This window comes from Tauraco erythrolophus, chromosome 7, assembly GCF_009769465.1.
Source record: "Tauraco erythrolophus isolate bTauEry1 chromosome 7, bTauEry1.pri, whole genome shotgun sequence".
NCBI lineage: Eukaryota > Metazoa > Chordata > Aves > Musophagiformes > Musophagidae > Tauraco > Tauraco erythrolophus.
The window spans coordinates 17,973,725-17,989,604 of NC_141471.1; the positions used below are offsets into that span (position 1 = coordinate 17,973,725).

At 36.4% G+C, this 15,880-nt stretch overlaps 1 protein-coding gene across 5 annotated transcripts in view; it reads right to left on the minus strand.

Annotated features, from left to right (window-relative positions):
- WAC (WW domain containing adaptor with coiled-coil) overlaps positions 1–15,880 on the minus strand; it is a 65,963-nt gene that overhangs the window by 27,914 nt on the left and 22,169 nt on the right. For 4 of the 5 annotated variants that reach the window (XM_086614863.1, XM_086614861.1, XM_086614860.1 and 1 more), the window contains 4 exons: positions 11,614–11,720; positions 10,718–10,833; positions 10,163–10,275; positions 8,498–8,806 (listed from right to left, as the gene is read on the minus strand). In XM_086614863.1, the coding sequence (XP_086470989.1) occupies positions 8,498–8,806; positions 10,163–10,275; positions 10,718–10,833; positions 11,614–11,720 (645 nt within the window). The remainder of the gene's footprint in view (positions 1–8,497; positions 8,807–10,162; positions 10,276–10,717; positions 10,834–11,613; positions 11,721–15,880) is intronic. The other variant, XM_086614862.1, reaches the window with a different exon arrangement.

Consider the following 15,880-nt stretch of genomic DNA (forward strand, 5'->3'; position numbering starts at 1 on the left):
CAAAGCAATGTGGAAAAATACCTAAAAACGTATTTGCCCATAATTAATTTCAAATGTGTCAGCTTCTCCTGAAGCACCAAGAACTAAATCTTTTATTTTATTAATCTTGTTTCAGCAAACAGTAACACTTATTATGCACAGAAATGCTTAGTACTTAAATTAATTATACTGTATGGCAATTTGTTCTAATTAATGTGAGTTATTTAATTAATTTTAAATTTGACTTTCAGTTAACATGAAAGTTTCTACTCCATTCCAGTAGTGTGAGAAATTCCTGCACTGAAAGTATTTCCACTTACTACAGGTGTACCATCAGTCAGCTTCAAATATCCTCCCTTTTAGAAGCCCAGACCACTATATTTCAGTTTTAGCTTCCCCTTCTCTCATCCCCATTAAGCCCATCAGAGACCTCTGCCCCCAAATTCAGTCAAGACTAATGTCTCTATAGCACCAAACAGGTTGGATGAAGAGTGGAAAGATGGATATGGATCTAAGATCTCACCCAGGATGCTTGCCCATAATATTGAAGACCTGGATTTTAAACCCACCTCAAACTGGGCAGAGAATGTCAACCTGGATATTCCACATTTCAGGCAAAAATCCAAATGAAAGTTAAAATAACTGCCTGGGAAACTCTTTTACTATAAAAGTGCATTTGGTTGGGTTTTTGTTTGTTTGTTTGTTTTTGGGGAGACAGCCAAGGTAAGAGGCGGCTCACTTTTAGTAAAGAAAAATGAAAAGGTCTTGTTTTGTTTTACTATGTAAGAATAAAATGTTAAAAGATTTCTAAAAGCTTTTGTTTTCTGACAGGTTAAATGCAACTTTTGAGACTAATTTGTAGAAGAATCCTAAAAAAATAAAAATAAAAAAATGACTCAAGTGAGTATCCATACACAAAGCAAACGAGATCAGAAATCTCAGTGAAAAGAAAGGGGACTCCTGCTTCCATGCAGTTACAGTAGAAATAGTTCATAATAGTCACAAATACTCCAAAAAATCTTTTTCCAGTCAAGTAGCTGAGAAATCTAAACCAGAAACAATTGTCAAAGAATCCAAGTTTGACAGCTTGCAAGGATGCAATAGCCAGGGCACACAGACATATTTTGATGTTTCAGGCAAACTTCTAAGAAAGAGGCAGCCTTATCTAGTTACAAGCTCCTCAGGACAAGGGGTTGGCTTTCAATGTATCTGCAAAGGGATCTGGTCATTTGGCCAGGAGCTTAAGAAGAACTTACAAAGGGACAAGAAGTGTTACAAAGACTGAAGAGGAAAAAAAAAGCAGTTACAAAATTTTTATAGATTTTTTCATTAACATGTGACTAGGACAGTTGATTAGGTATTAGCCCCCCCCAAAAAACAGTAAGTCATTAGTAAAAGTGTCTGTTATAGAAATATTACATACAAAAATCTTATGTTACAGTGTTCAAAGTAAGCTTATTAAGACAACTGCAAGTCAAGACACATCGATCAAACAAGAATCTTACCATACTAAACAAAAACATGTGAAGTTTAAACTAAACTTGGATCTGTCGCAGTCCACATGAGGACGAGATACACTTGTAGACAAAAGCAAGGGAATTAAGCACAACGGGGAATGTTAGTACTTATATGTACAAGTCTCTTACCCTACAGTTTTGAAAATTTTACAAAACAAAACAAAATGAAACAACACAATCACCAAAATCCCCCATCCTAATTTAAAAACAAACAAACCAGATAAAAATACTAAGAAACTTCCAACACTAATTTCAAAACATACTTAATATAATTAGGCTTGTCTTCACAGTTGAATGGAGTTATTTTAAGCAAAGAAGCAACTACTATACTATTAATTCACATAAGCAGTACCTGAGCTTCAAACCACACCATCAAATGAAACAGCTGGAATTATTTTTCAACCATGCTGCAGTTTTGAACACAAAATAAACTGAATCAAAGGCAAATTTGAGCTAACAATGCAGTGAAGACAAACCTTAGTTTGAGGTATTTAACTAATTTTTTGAATAAAAGGACTCAAAATATGTCATACAAAGGTCTGTAAAAGTACCTTAGTTTGGGTAAGCTTCTCTGCTCTAAAAATGTAAACTGAATTCCATCAAAACAACTCACTCCAGTTAATTCTTTTAGTCAATATGGAGACACTATTCTGTACCTGTACTATTGAAGATGTTTTAAGTACGTGTTAAAATGCACCTGTGAAAGATCACCCAGATTAAACACCTAGAGAAAGCGATGTGAAAAAAAGATGGTGTCTAATGCTAAGACTCCAATCTTTTGAGATGGTTAACATTACAAAACCAACAGTTCAAATGTTATGAAAGAATACATCTCTATGATCATGACTATCTACGTGTACATCGTATTATAACTCCGTGTTATTGAACATCGTAGAGGGTGCAGAGCACAATGAATGCTCAGAACATCACTACACTTCAGGAATTAAGTAACTGAAGTTATTCATAGTGAAATAAAGGGTATAAACCTGTTTCTGCCAAAAAAAAGTTGTAAAAATATCTGTGAAAATACTAGTATTTCTTGTTTGTATTAAGTAGCCTGAATGGCTATTTTCTTCTCTACAAAGGGAAACTCCTCTGTGACGAAAACAAATATGCTAAAAAATATAGACTACAGATTAGCTCTATATAATCACAACTTTCATTACCTTAATTTAAACCAACCTATCTTACTCCCTGACTTCCAGACTGGACGCTTGATTTCACGGACATAAATCCAAGAAATACTGCCAGTAAAACAAAGCCTCTAAATATTTACACATCCACTTTTGTACAATGTAATTACAAAGGTTTAAAGCTTGTTTAATTTTATGATGCTACACAGACCTTGCAAGTTTCACCTTTAAAGTTAACACAACTAGTTAAAACTCCTCAAGATTAAATGTTTGTTTCACAAAAATCCTCAGATATCACTCACTGGGGTGTGTGCATTTCCCCTGCTTTTTCTACAAATAGAAGCAGAAACTTCTCACTCCCTGCTTTTCCTCCCTAATTCCCCTCTTCTGATCTGCTTTGAGAGACTGTTTCATTCTATATTTTGCCACACAGTTAAGTTTACTTCTGAAGATTTTAACACTACTTCCTAGATTCTGAAACATTTACTAGGATTTTTAGAAAATGCTTAGAATTATACAGTCCTGTAATTCTTAAATGCATTTGAAACCTTGACTGTCATAAAAGACATTCAAAATGAACACAGCATACTGGGAAAAGTTAGTATCTTCACAAGTCTAAGTCCTTCAGTTTTACAACTCTGATACACTGGTGTCTACACCTCTGCCAACATAAGTTCATGTTCATTAACAAGCTAACTACAGTATAATTGCAAAATGAGGCCTTTGATTACACAGTCATTCATAAATCTAATTTGAACAATTAATACATCAATCAGACTAACACTGAACCTACAACTGAAATTTTACAAACGGAAAATGCAAGTTTGGTCTGCGTCTTATACCAAAGATACCCTTAAAGAAAAGATGAACTACACTGTAAGGCCTGCAAAAGTCTTAGACTATCATAGAAGTTGCCTCCTATTGGGCAGGGCAACTATGCAGCCTCTTCATTGTCAACATCAATTTTCATACAAATGCTATGCAAATGACTCTTCAACTTCACTTAAAATTTCAGCTGTTAGCACAAGAGTCCCACAGAAAAATTTTAAATTTAAAAAAAAGAAAAAAAGAATTAAAACCAAAAGCAGACCACAGCCCACTGAGATTTTGAACTGTTGAAAACTTCCATTAATTAAAATTTAAGTTTCAGCTCTTCCTCTGAATAAATAAAAAATGAAATTATTTTTTAAATCATTTTTGTGATATTTTAAAAATGACTTTGCACCAATTTTTCCCCGATAAGCTAAGCACATTAAAGCTTCAACTTCCAGAGGTCTTAAAAAAAAAATCTCCAAAAAAAAAAAAAATCCATTCACTTTGTTGAGACGATATGAAAACACAGTAAGCTTTCTGACAGTCATGTAAACAAGCTAATTAGATGCAGCCTACACATAGAACTTAACAAGTTTCTAGACTGTCAACTTTAATCATTTGGGAAAAAAATGAGCAAGAAAAAGTCATCCAAAAAAAAAAAGTGAAAAAGAAGTAATCAGATAGCAAACAAAAACAACTAGGTGTGAAGATTAACTTAATGTGAAGAACTATTAACTGGTTTTACATTAAAAAATGCATCAGCAAAAAAATCTGTTTATAATGAAAATTTTTGAAGGCCACAATTATTAGCTTTCTATTCATAACCTACTCTGCTGGAGTGTCAGCTGCAATCCCTTCTTTTGGTTATCAGGCAGTATACTTTATCACAAGAACCTGTATGACAAAGGTGCATCTTTGTTGCAGGTTTCACAAAGAGGTATTTGAACTCAGGCAATCTGAAGGCTACTGCTTGCTCCTCAAACATCATGTCAAGTCGGAATGGAAACATTATACTGGCTTACTTCCCAGCAGTGTGTATTTTTTAACAAGGCCAAGTAATCCTTTCAGAAAAAACACCACAGATCATTTCCAGCAGTCGTGGCACAATGTTCTTCTATTGCAGCCTAGATACAAGAAGGCAAACGCTTCTCTTCTCAGCGTTTGAGGCAGTACACTGAAATGCTGCTGAATCTCGCTGTTACCATCTCTGCCCCTCATGATGAGAGCCTTTGCTGCTAAGCAAACAGCTGACCTGCTAGTGAACCTCATTCTGAAAGGCAATTCTCAGCCTAGCATGATACAGTGGTAGTCACTTTTACCTTTTTTACTTGGTTCAGTTCTGGTCTTAAGTTCCTTAAGACACAGCAAAATATGTAATTATTTAAAAACAATTAATTTTGCAAACACATTTGGCCACATGAAACTGGCAACAACGGTAACTGGGTTCTCAAATATGCTGAAATTATCTAAAATACAAAAAATTATCTATTTTTCTCACTTGGATTATTCCAGTCTTAAAACTGAATTTTCATATTTTATCTCTGCTGCTAAAATAAACAGCAAACAAGTGTTAAGTACTGGAAGAAACCTCCAATAGTCTCACTAGTGTAATTTTTCCTAACCACTGTATGAATTGAGTAATAAAACCGCAAACTCAGCCAAAGAAGACGCAACCATACGAGGAGCAATGTTAATAAGTGACTGGTAAAGACTAGCAAGTGTTACAAGTAAGAAAACCACAAGGGTGAGAAAAGGATGAGGAAGCAGCTCAGCTGTCACTGACCAACCACTTTAATCTGTCAGCATCAGGGTCACAACCCACCCAGCACTGCACTGGCCAGCTTGCTGGGCTGTGTCAGAAAAATTTTAGAATACTGCTGCACTTGGAACAGAAGAGCTGGCTGATGGGACTTGGAGGAAAAGGTGTGAGAAGTATCCTACAGACAGACACACTGTTAAGATACAGACAACATAACATTTCATTCAGTTGGAAATCAGAAATAGAAAAATGTGACGTGCCCTACAGATAAAGCAGCCAAAAAGTAGGAAAAGCAACCCCACACTTTACCTGCATAAAGCACTCACAGTGAGCACAAACAGAAGCAGCAGATTCTGACTGGAACATTCAAACCAAAGGGTAGAGGTCAAATAGTTCCCCAGGAACTCTCCACTACTGCCAGCCATTGAGGGCAGAGGACTACCGCTAACAGCTGAGCTATAGTTCAGCCAGGGATTTTATTCAATCTCCTTGTGGGACTACAACATACCCCTGCAGCAAAAGAGATTGAGCTGAAAAAAGTGTTGTTGTTGTTGTTTTTTGTGGTTTTTTGTTGTTTTGTTTTTCACAACTATTACTGCATTAAAAACTACACACTAAGAACAGAACTAGTAAAACATTGGTACATCTATGCTGGCATAAGGCTGCCAGCAACACATTGACCAGAAGCAAGAACTCATTTAGGCAAGGACTACTGCACATACTATTCAGTCATTTGGACCAGGCCATTTTTATAAGCAAAAATACAGCTTTACCTCTTTTTAGAAAGAGTGGGATGGCACAGCTAGCAAACAGAAAAAGATCAAAGGCTGTTTGCTTTATTAGTGTAAAAATAAACCCATCAAACTATTTTCCAATTTTACAAAGATACTTTTAGAAGATTATTTGAACTGAGTGTCTCAGGACATTTTTTTTTTCATTTTGTCTAACGGCTAAAAAAAAAATACTTTTAAACACTGCATACCTGTAGTACTACAGGTCCACAGTCATCTCTGGGAACACGAGTAACAGAAGCAAACTATCTAAAAACATCACAATGTACAGCACTGCTTCCTCCTTTCTTTTAAATTTAAATATGTAAAATAATACAGAAATTATACTGGTCAAGTTTCTTATTAAAAAAAATTCCAACATTCACAAAAATAGAAAAAGGCAAGACTGCTGAATATACTCTTTGAATGATCTCTTATCATACTATAAGCTGCACTGAATTTTTCTGATTCTGTAATATGAGAGGTATTCAAGCAACATGGGAAAACTCACGTTTTCTGGAATACGTATTTCAAGCCTAACATTCATCTATTCTAATTCTTCAATTACTTACTAACTTTCTGTAATCCACCCTGTCTGAAGCTCAGGAAGTATTACAGTTGCTCACAATGAAGTGCCAGGAAACACATCAATGAGGCAAGAGTATTACAGAGAATCTACCCATTTAACCCATATGAACTTAAAAAAAATCTACATAGAAATACAGAAATTAAGTGATTATTTAATACAGAACCATCTATGGTAACACGGATTCTAAAGTAAGATTTAAAGTGTTAAGACTGCCCTGTGAGATTGTTTTCACTATTCATATCCAATTGTACGTTCTCAAATGAATGTCATACGCAAGAAATACTAGAACTCCCTAACAACATTTGTAGCAGTTGTCACAATGGGAAATTCCTTCCACTGCAGCATGGTTCAGCTGCTCAGTTTAAGTGGAAGCAACTAGTAAAGGTATGCACTGAAGCAGGGACAGAATATATCCAGTCTGAAGTCTGACCACACACAAAACAGCAATCAAGTACATGCCAGAATTGAGTAATAATAAGGGTTTTCTTTAAGCATATTTTGAAGATAGTAACGAAAATAGAGGATACACTAGAGAACACCTGACATGAATGGAAGTTTTGCAGTGTCGTGTTTAAAAGTGCATCAAATTGCAATTAAAACATAGAGGCTGAACTGAAGCGGGTAACTATGGTATTCAGCACAAAAACCATGCATAAACTAATACATCTTACTTCTTGCTTTATTACGATGAACAGAAGAAGGCTTGCTGAAAATGTTTTGTTCCTTAGTAGTTTATAGTCAACATTCATGTACCAGGTCAAGTAAAAACTGCTCAAAATCTCAAGAAAAACATACAAAATTTCTTTATATGCACAATTTTCTCATACTGCAGTATTTGCCAGTGTATGTCATCGTTTCGGTATTTTGGATGGTCAAGTGCACTTATGTCTGTGCAAAAGCTGGAATTCTTTAATAAAGAAAACTGGAAGGCAGGAAAGCAAACACAGAGTATAAGACCAATGTCAGTCCAGAGTCTTTTTGGTCTTCTTTTTAGCACTGCACTATTAACTCTGTAACTAGACAGACTTGCAAATATCAACAGGGCAACAAGCCATCTTTAAAAAAAGAATTCAGTGTCATACTAATTAAACAATATTTTAAAAACAGGCCTGCTTATCAAAAATTACTTTCTCCTCCTCTCAAAGCTCCAAAAATAGAATTTTCTTTTACAATGTTTTACTAAGAACTTGACTATACCAAAGTATCACACTATCACTAATAACACACATCTCCATTCTCACAATCTTGAGCTCTTCTTCCCTAATAATGAAGTAAAACCAATTAAAATATAGACTTTTGAAGGGTCACAGACAACTCAAGGTAAAGTCCTGATCTTCACTGGATAACTCCAAATGTTTCTGGTACATATTATACAGAAATACAAACTTTCAGCAGCTTTAGAACTGAAGATCCAGTATATCACAAGATACAGATAAACACAGAACAGTAGCTGTTACAGATATGTAGAAAACTGTGCTGCTTTCTGTTAAGAATTGCACTTGTGTTTATTGAAGAGTTTGACACTGGCATTCCAAACAGTAAGAGCAAGTGATAAAATATAATGGTCCAAAATGACTTTCAAATAGTGTAACTATATCTATGTTAAGAGCTCAAATAATGGCAAAGATCCAAAATGACATGAGGGAGGACAAAACTAAAATATGTCCTACTAAAACACGTCTTTCACATTATCATTTGAAATTGTAATTTGCAGAATAAGCCAGTAAACAGCAAATACTGCAGTGTCAATATGAAGTTGTGTAAGATTTAGCAAACGTGGTTTAAGGGGAAATAAACACATCATAACAGTAATTGGGTTCTAAGCACACACAAGCAACAGGAAAAATATCTTTAAATTCTAGAATAACATACTTTGAACAAGCAATGCAAATGTAATGTATTATCTTAAATACTAGAAAGAATTTCATAAGACATACCTTTTCTCTCTGTTTTCTGTGCAGGGATGGAAGATGTGGATGTAGGCAGTTTTGATAAAGTAGATGCTCCATTAGCATCAAAGGATTTCTTTGGCTGGTGATCAGATTGTAGAGAAAATGGACTAGGAGGAACAGTGCTTGGGGTAGCAGTTGGATGAACCACTGGTTTGATGGGATGCTGTACTGGAGTAGAACTACTGTGAGTCTCTGCTCTTGGCAGTCTGTAGTCTCTGTCATTGTGCCTGCTTGTTTGAGATAAAATATTCTGTGGGAGCATACTACTGGCGTCACTGGAATGCTTGTCTTCCACTTTTTTCAGGATTTCCCAAGAAACATTACAGTGAGAAAAAAAAAAAGATTGAATTAGAAACTTGTCTGAGATTGCAGTGACTTTGATTAATACAGCTGTACATCAACAACTAGAGTTGATTGAACTTCTTATGATTAAAAATAGCCTCAGGTAGATCAGCATCAAAAAAGCATCAACTCACTGACAAAACACATTTTCTCTGAACTTTGCTTGATTTAGATTTCCGGTTAAGCACTGTGTTTTGATGAAAGGCTGCTTTATAACAAGTGTTACAGTCAAGTTAACTTTTGATGTCTCCTAAGAAAATCTAAATCAAAATTTATTATTTCCATCTTATATTTAGCGTGAAGAGACAATTCATGCCATTTTTCTCTTGTTCACTGAAAATCCTGAACACTGAGTATAATTTAATAGTTTCAAATTCCACTCTTCAAAGAATTCTACTTCAAGTCACTTGACTACTACTACAAAGAATTTACTTTCAATTAAATTAATTCAAGAAGACTATATATTAAATGAGTGACTAATCTGCATCTATCACACGATCATAGACTTTAAAGTATGCTACACAGGGAACATACCAAGCAAATAAAGAGTAATTCTTTCTATCGATTCCTAGATTTTCACTTGTCACAAACAAATTGTCCCAGGCAAGGAGGGAGGGCGTGGGGAAGATTAATACTTTGGCTTCTACTTTTAAACCACTCTGAGAACTGTGCTACAAATTCACCCAAACTACATCAGCATGCAGAAGGAATCTCACAGTACAATCATTTCCCAGACAATGCAAAGATTAAAGCTAGGTATCAGGAAAAGAAATTCCAAGTAAAAGAAATTCATAGTCCACGAAGCGCTTTGCTAAGAGTATTGGCACGCTAAAAATATGCTTTCGATAACGTACACAGGCCTCTAAACCCCCTGATATCCTAATCCATTAAATAAACTTATTTTCAGATGTGAAATCAAGGTTTTAGAAGAGATTTCTGCATCTCCATTTTTAAGCTCAGAATATGACACTGACAGATCTCAGTGATCATGACAGTCCAACTATACCATAAACTGTGCAAGTTATTTCAACAACTACCTATAGAGATATTTAAATTAGGCAGTAAAAGCTGCAAAAAGGAGGAGTACTATGAAAAGCATTAAGCAAGTGTTGTACTAGTAAAGGCTCAAAATTATTTTAAGAAACAACATTTGGGAGAGCTGGATGTGCTATCTACTTTGGCCTTTTAATATAAAAAGGTGAGAAAACAGCTAAGGAAAGGGATTTGATTTTTTTTTTTTTTAAGTTTGGAAAAGAAAACAGTAATGCAAACAAGGCAAGAATATATTACTGTAAAAAAACCACATACTTCCACTGGCAAACCCACTGGCAGCTGTCGCCTGCATCACCTCTCTTCTGTAATCCCTATCTTTTGGAAAACTGTTAACTGACATTTTGCTTGCTTCTTTTTGTCTTTGCTCTCTGAAGAAAAGAAAACACAAGTTAAGTAAGAATTTACATCATCTAATAATAAAACACTTTCTACGGGTGAAGTTACATGAAATCAATTAAGCTATCCTAAAAGCCTGTGGCTGCAGATGGAGTAGGCAAATTCCAGCCATTGCTTCCTTACACCAATGCTTATCAAAGTCTCCAATATATCAGTTCAGCTCACTAACATTGCAAAAAACCCCCAACAAACTACTACACCAAAAACGAAAAAAACAAACCAATCATACTTCCCCCTCCCGCTCTGGATCATCAAGGGATAAAACAGGTACCAGTGGTCATGGTAAGGGCAGGAACACAGCAGACCTGGATCATAATCCTTTACAGCAGTAACCTATTAGATAAACTCAACTGCTCTTAAATGAGCTTAAGAATATTTGTTCTCTATACAATGAAAACAGACACACGCATATACCTTTCCAGCCATTCTTTTGGTTTTTCCCATTGTGAAACTTCTGTTCGGCAGTTGTAGTAGTATTTTTTGCCTGAAGAGCTGATGTGTTCAGACCAATCATCCGCAGAATCATAAGCCTTTAAAATACAAAGAGTGTTGGACAAAGGACTACTTGAGAGTTTTAAGATACAAATTCAAAAGCTTCTACCATTTTTAAAACTACACTGCATCAACATATGCACCCATATCACAGCTTTCCATTTATACCACCTCTAAATGCCTGTTTCATTTTTATAGTTTAAAGATGTGACCACTACAGTCCTGTTACATTCTGCAAAATTTTCCTTCGTTTTATTCTGATCAACCTTGAAACAAGAACTAACAGTATGTTTAGTGGGTACAGTAATATCAATTCTGGTAACATTAGTTTTCTCCATCTTAAAACTTCCTCAAAAATTAAGTTTATTTTCAAAATTTTTCTACACTTCACAAATTTATCTACCATTTGCAGTGCAGTTTTTAACAAACACCAGTCTAACTACTAAAACCTGGATAATAAAATGACTAAAATTCACAATGTGTAACGCATTTAAATAAGCAAAATCATACTGTCTTCTCTAGATTTACCACCGAAGTTCATGGAAAATACTTCTCTCTATATCTACTTCATTTAAATAATCTAGTATTTCTAAATTCAAGACCAGTAGCTCAAAGCTCTAATGATTATAAATTAGAATAGTTTTACAACATGTAAGAACTGCATCTTGGTTTTACAGAGTGTTTATAAAATAAAGACTGATGCCAGAAAACTCAATGAAGCAGGTAATGTATATGCCGCCTGTTTTAGACAAAACGACGAAAATACAGCGTGTATGAATGGGGCGACACAGAGATGAACATCAATCCCAAATACTCACTGCATCAGAAGTTTTGCTCGGATTATTGCTGGGATTAGAAGAATGTGAATTTGAACTATGAAGAGCACTGTGGTTATGTGAATTTTCTTGCGGAGAGTAACTGGTCCCTGAAGGAAAAAAGAAAGACTGTTCACCATGTACGTTTTCAAAAGAAATCGATCATCTGCCTTCTAAGGAGCTGGAAAGGGAAAGGAAAGGGTTGGGAAGAAGGCAAATTGTCCATGTGCTGGACCACAGCATAGTTCAGATGCAGAAGTATTTCAGGAGACCATACACTTACTTCTCTTTCACACAGTGTAAAGCTCACTTTGCCTTTCTAGTTACAATAATGCAGTATGTCCCTTCACTAGTTTCTTTGTAGTGGAATGAAGTTAGAGAGTAAGACAAGCAGTCTTTGTCTTTTTTGATGGTTGGAGGAGTCCTAACATGCCAACTCAGAAATAAAGACGTGTTTCGTCCTCAACTTTAAGCCAGAAAGTTTAAATGGGTTTATCAACAGCTTACACAGTTAGATAAGCAGAATCAGGTTTTAAGTTCACTGGAGCAATGTTGTTTCCTTAACCCTTTTGAGACTACTCATAACTGGTTCTAGGTAACCATTTTTGTTTATGCATTTAGATTAAATTCATTTTCCTGCACCGCAGTCTCTGCAATATAGGTATCGACATCTAGAGTACCAAGAGCAGCATTTCCCAAACCATCACCTGCTTCTGGCCTCCCTAACAACTGCTTCTCAGGGTAACCGGGTTTTCTTCCTTGCCGTAAAAACTACCTGAACACAAAAGAACAGCTGGGAAATGAGAAGAGAGCTAATTCTCAACATCTTTTACATCTACATTTGCATCTAAGCTCAAGTCATCAATTACACCTGAACAATTCTCATTACAATTAAACAAGGCTATCATTAAACCCTTTGCAATATTATTTTAAATTTCCTGCTCTCAAGGCCTCTCATTCCTCAAAAATTTCTAAAGCAAGTAAAAACTTTTCCATTCTTCTTTATACAATTTCCTCTTCCTAAGTTTTAAATGTTCACATAAATCACACCAAACTAAGAAAAATCATCTGCTTACACATCTCAGGGAAAAACCTAGATATTCCACATACAACATTCTCCCTGCCTTTGTTTTTCCTCTGCCTACCGAGAAGTTTCTAAATACCTAAGGATACCACATTAGGTATCACCAGCTTCACACACCGTTCAGTGATCTAAATACAAAGTCAAAGTGCTTTGCAAATGGCAGACTTTACCTTACGGGCAACTAGAACAAAGAACAGTGGACTGACAGGCGGATGTGAAAGGAGCCGCTACAAGTACTTTTTTAATATATCTTCTGAGAGTCACACACACAGAAGATGACTAAATAATATATCATGGGGCAGAACGGGAGAGACTAATGCAAATTCTGTCTTCTGAGCCTTCTGACTACACAAGAGTTGAAAAAATTGGTATTTCAAACTTCTTCCTCCCTGCCTCTAACGCTGCAGGTTAGAGAAACAGTCCATCACAAAAGCAAAGAGGTACATTATGACTAATCTGTTTAGTATCCTATAAAGGTTAAAGGCTGACTTGCACACACATGAGTTATTGTAACCTGAACCATCACTAGTTCTGAACCGTTCCCTACACTGTTTTGGCTAAAACCGTATGTCATGCTCTTTAAAGATCAGGCGAGGAAGAAGGACAAAGTCTTGCTCTCAAATACAACCTTTCAAAAGTAAGACAATTGGTCCTACACTGAAAGCATCTTACACACTCAGCCACGTGGAATTACTTACTATGGGAGTAACTTAAGCTTGTCAAAGCAATAGTCACAACATCACATGCTTGTGAAGTGCATGAACAACAACAAAAAACTGAGCTTGATGTGACGTTACACGTTATGTACGTTAGAAAATTCTGGAATTTAGACTTTAATACACATTTTTTAAAAAACAGACACATTTAATTCCCTTAAATGTATGCAAGTAGTATATTATAATTACAAGACTGTACTCAGTCACTCCAATAGTCTCATTTATTTTTTTTTTCAGACAATGATTATGGAGTGAGATGGCTGTTTAATATTTTCATATTAATTATTCTGTTAATAGTCTTTATTTATTCACTCTATCGTTCCTAAACTCTACTGAGATAAAAACTATTAAAATTTCTTCATGTGTTTTTATAGGTTGCTTAACACAGATGTATTAGTTTATTTCTACTATGAGATAAAATCATCTCTCTTTTTTAAAGGAAAAAACGAGATGAAAATTTACCAGATGGCTTGTTTGAACAGTTTGGTATTAGTCATTTCAAAACTTCAGAAAACACCAATGTTGTTAACTTACTGTAATCCCATACCATGGATGCAGTAACACTACATTTTGTTCAGCATACTCAAGATGTAGTTGGTGATTTTTAAACACTGTACTGGTCCAAATACACTGCCACAGTGAATCTAACATGTGTTTTCCAAACACGAATAAGAGCCAACAACATACGTATTAAAATCAATAAAATCCTTTAAAGTCAATTCTATCCAACCCATAAACAAACCCCTCAAACCCACTGAGCAGACTTTCAGCCCCCACATGGTCTAACAGCTCAGCAGCATCCCCGCACCATTTCACACTGTTCCCAGCCACCCTGGTTCCCAGCCCCAGTACTGAGTCAGAAAGCACCTCCCTGCGAGTATCAAGAGCGGCTGCAGCAGTGACACCCACCTACAGCTGGCCCCAATAGTAGAAACACCTACTTTGCAGCAGTTTCTTCATAAGGAGCCCCTGGGCCTCTCTGTGCCGAGCTGCAGGTCTCCCAGCAGAACCCTCAGGCTGCACATCCACAGGCTTGCCCAGAATCAGGGATCCTGCCCTACCTGAGCTGGCCTCAGCTGCATAAAAACCGACCATGGCTGCTGCAGCAACACCAATCGCCTCCAGTTGCCAGGACAAGCTATGTGGGCTTTTACAAGGGCAAATCATAAATACATACTCAATGGTGTCTAGGACAATTACATAGTGTAATTACAGGTGCAGGTCCATTTCCATATCTCTGTTTTATTTTATGCGTAATACCGCTTTACGTTTGGATCATTACTCAAATTTCAAGGGAATGAGACTATGAAAGGGCTGCCCAACTGATGTTTGCTGTTGGGAACCTTCCAAGACCTAAGCAGAGGATGCTCTGGGGAACAAGAGTTTCAGGCACTTCATAAAATTTAGCAGCTTAAAGGTCATATGTAAACACCAAAACCATATCACCAAATTAACCACATGCTAAAACCTTGCTGCCTCAGAATAAAAAGGTACATACTTGCACAGCAGTCATCTAGGAATTGTGACAACCCAGGCAAGCAAGCATTGCCAGCTCAGGTTGCCAGGGAAAGTTGCTCAAGATCTTTAAAAGGCCACCAAGTTAAAATGGTATGCAAAGAGCAATTGGCAAATGGAGGTCTACTTCTAAAAAGAAGGAGGGTTCCCCTTGCTTGTACGCTAGCTTTCACCATTAGCAAAGCCTAACCTTGATCCATTTTAAGGTGGCTGTGACTTGCAATCAGCTCTGTGCCTCCCAGCTGCATGCCTGGCAAAGTAGATCACGAGAACGGGATCACTAAGATTAGTCCATATCCCAGAAACAGACCTGATAAGGTAGACAGCACACTACTGTCCCTCAAGATGTTCCCTTATAGCACTTCTCACTCCTTCCTCTTACAGTTAGACCCTCCTTACCAGTCTCACTTTCTTCAAGAAAGAGGGACAAAAAGACTTGGTTCTAAAATGCTTATTAGCATACCTTAAGATTTAGCAATTGCAAATTGCAAATCTTTGATGCAGCACAGGGAAATTCACATTTTGTTATAAATCCTCCGATCCAGTTACAGAACTCCCCATGGAAATGTTTACTGCACCATCACTGTGACTTTCCTCAGCTTAATCATTATTTTGGAAGCAGTTAAATCTGGAAAGAGCTATTCGTAACTGGAAGATGGCCAAGAAGGGCATCAGCACTACAGTTATATAAAACCGCAGCGGTGTAACTGTGACAGCAGGCCTTCACTAACACCATCTCTAGTGATGAACAGGTCATAGGACAGGTCAGCGCCAAAGTTAAATTATCATAACTATCTTCAAGTCTTTCAAACAACAACAAAAAAAAATCACACCTTTCTCACTAATGCACGAAAAGCAGTAGAAAGCACACAAAACATGGTTCTGGGAACCAATTCAAAAATCAGGCTGTGACTTAATGCCTACTACAGATTTGAGATTCTGCCAAGATTCACTT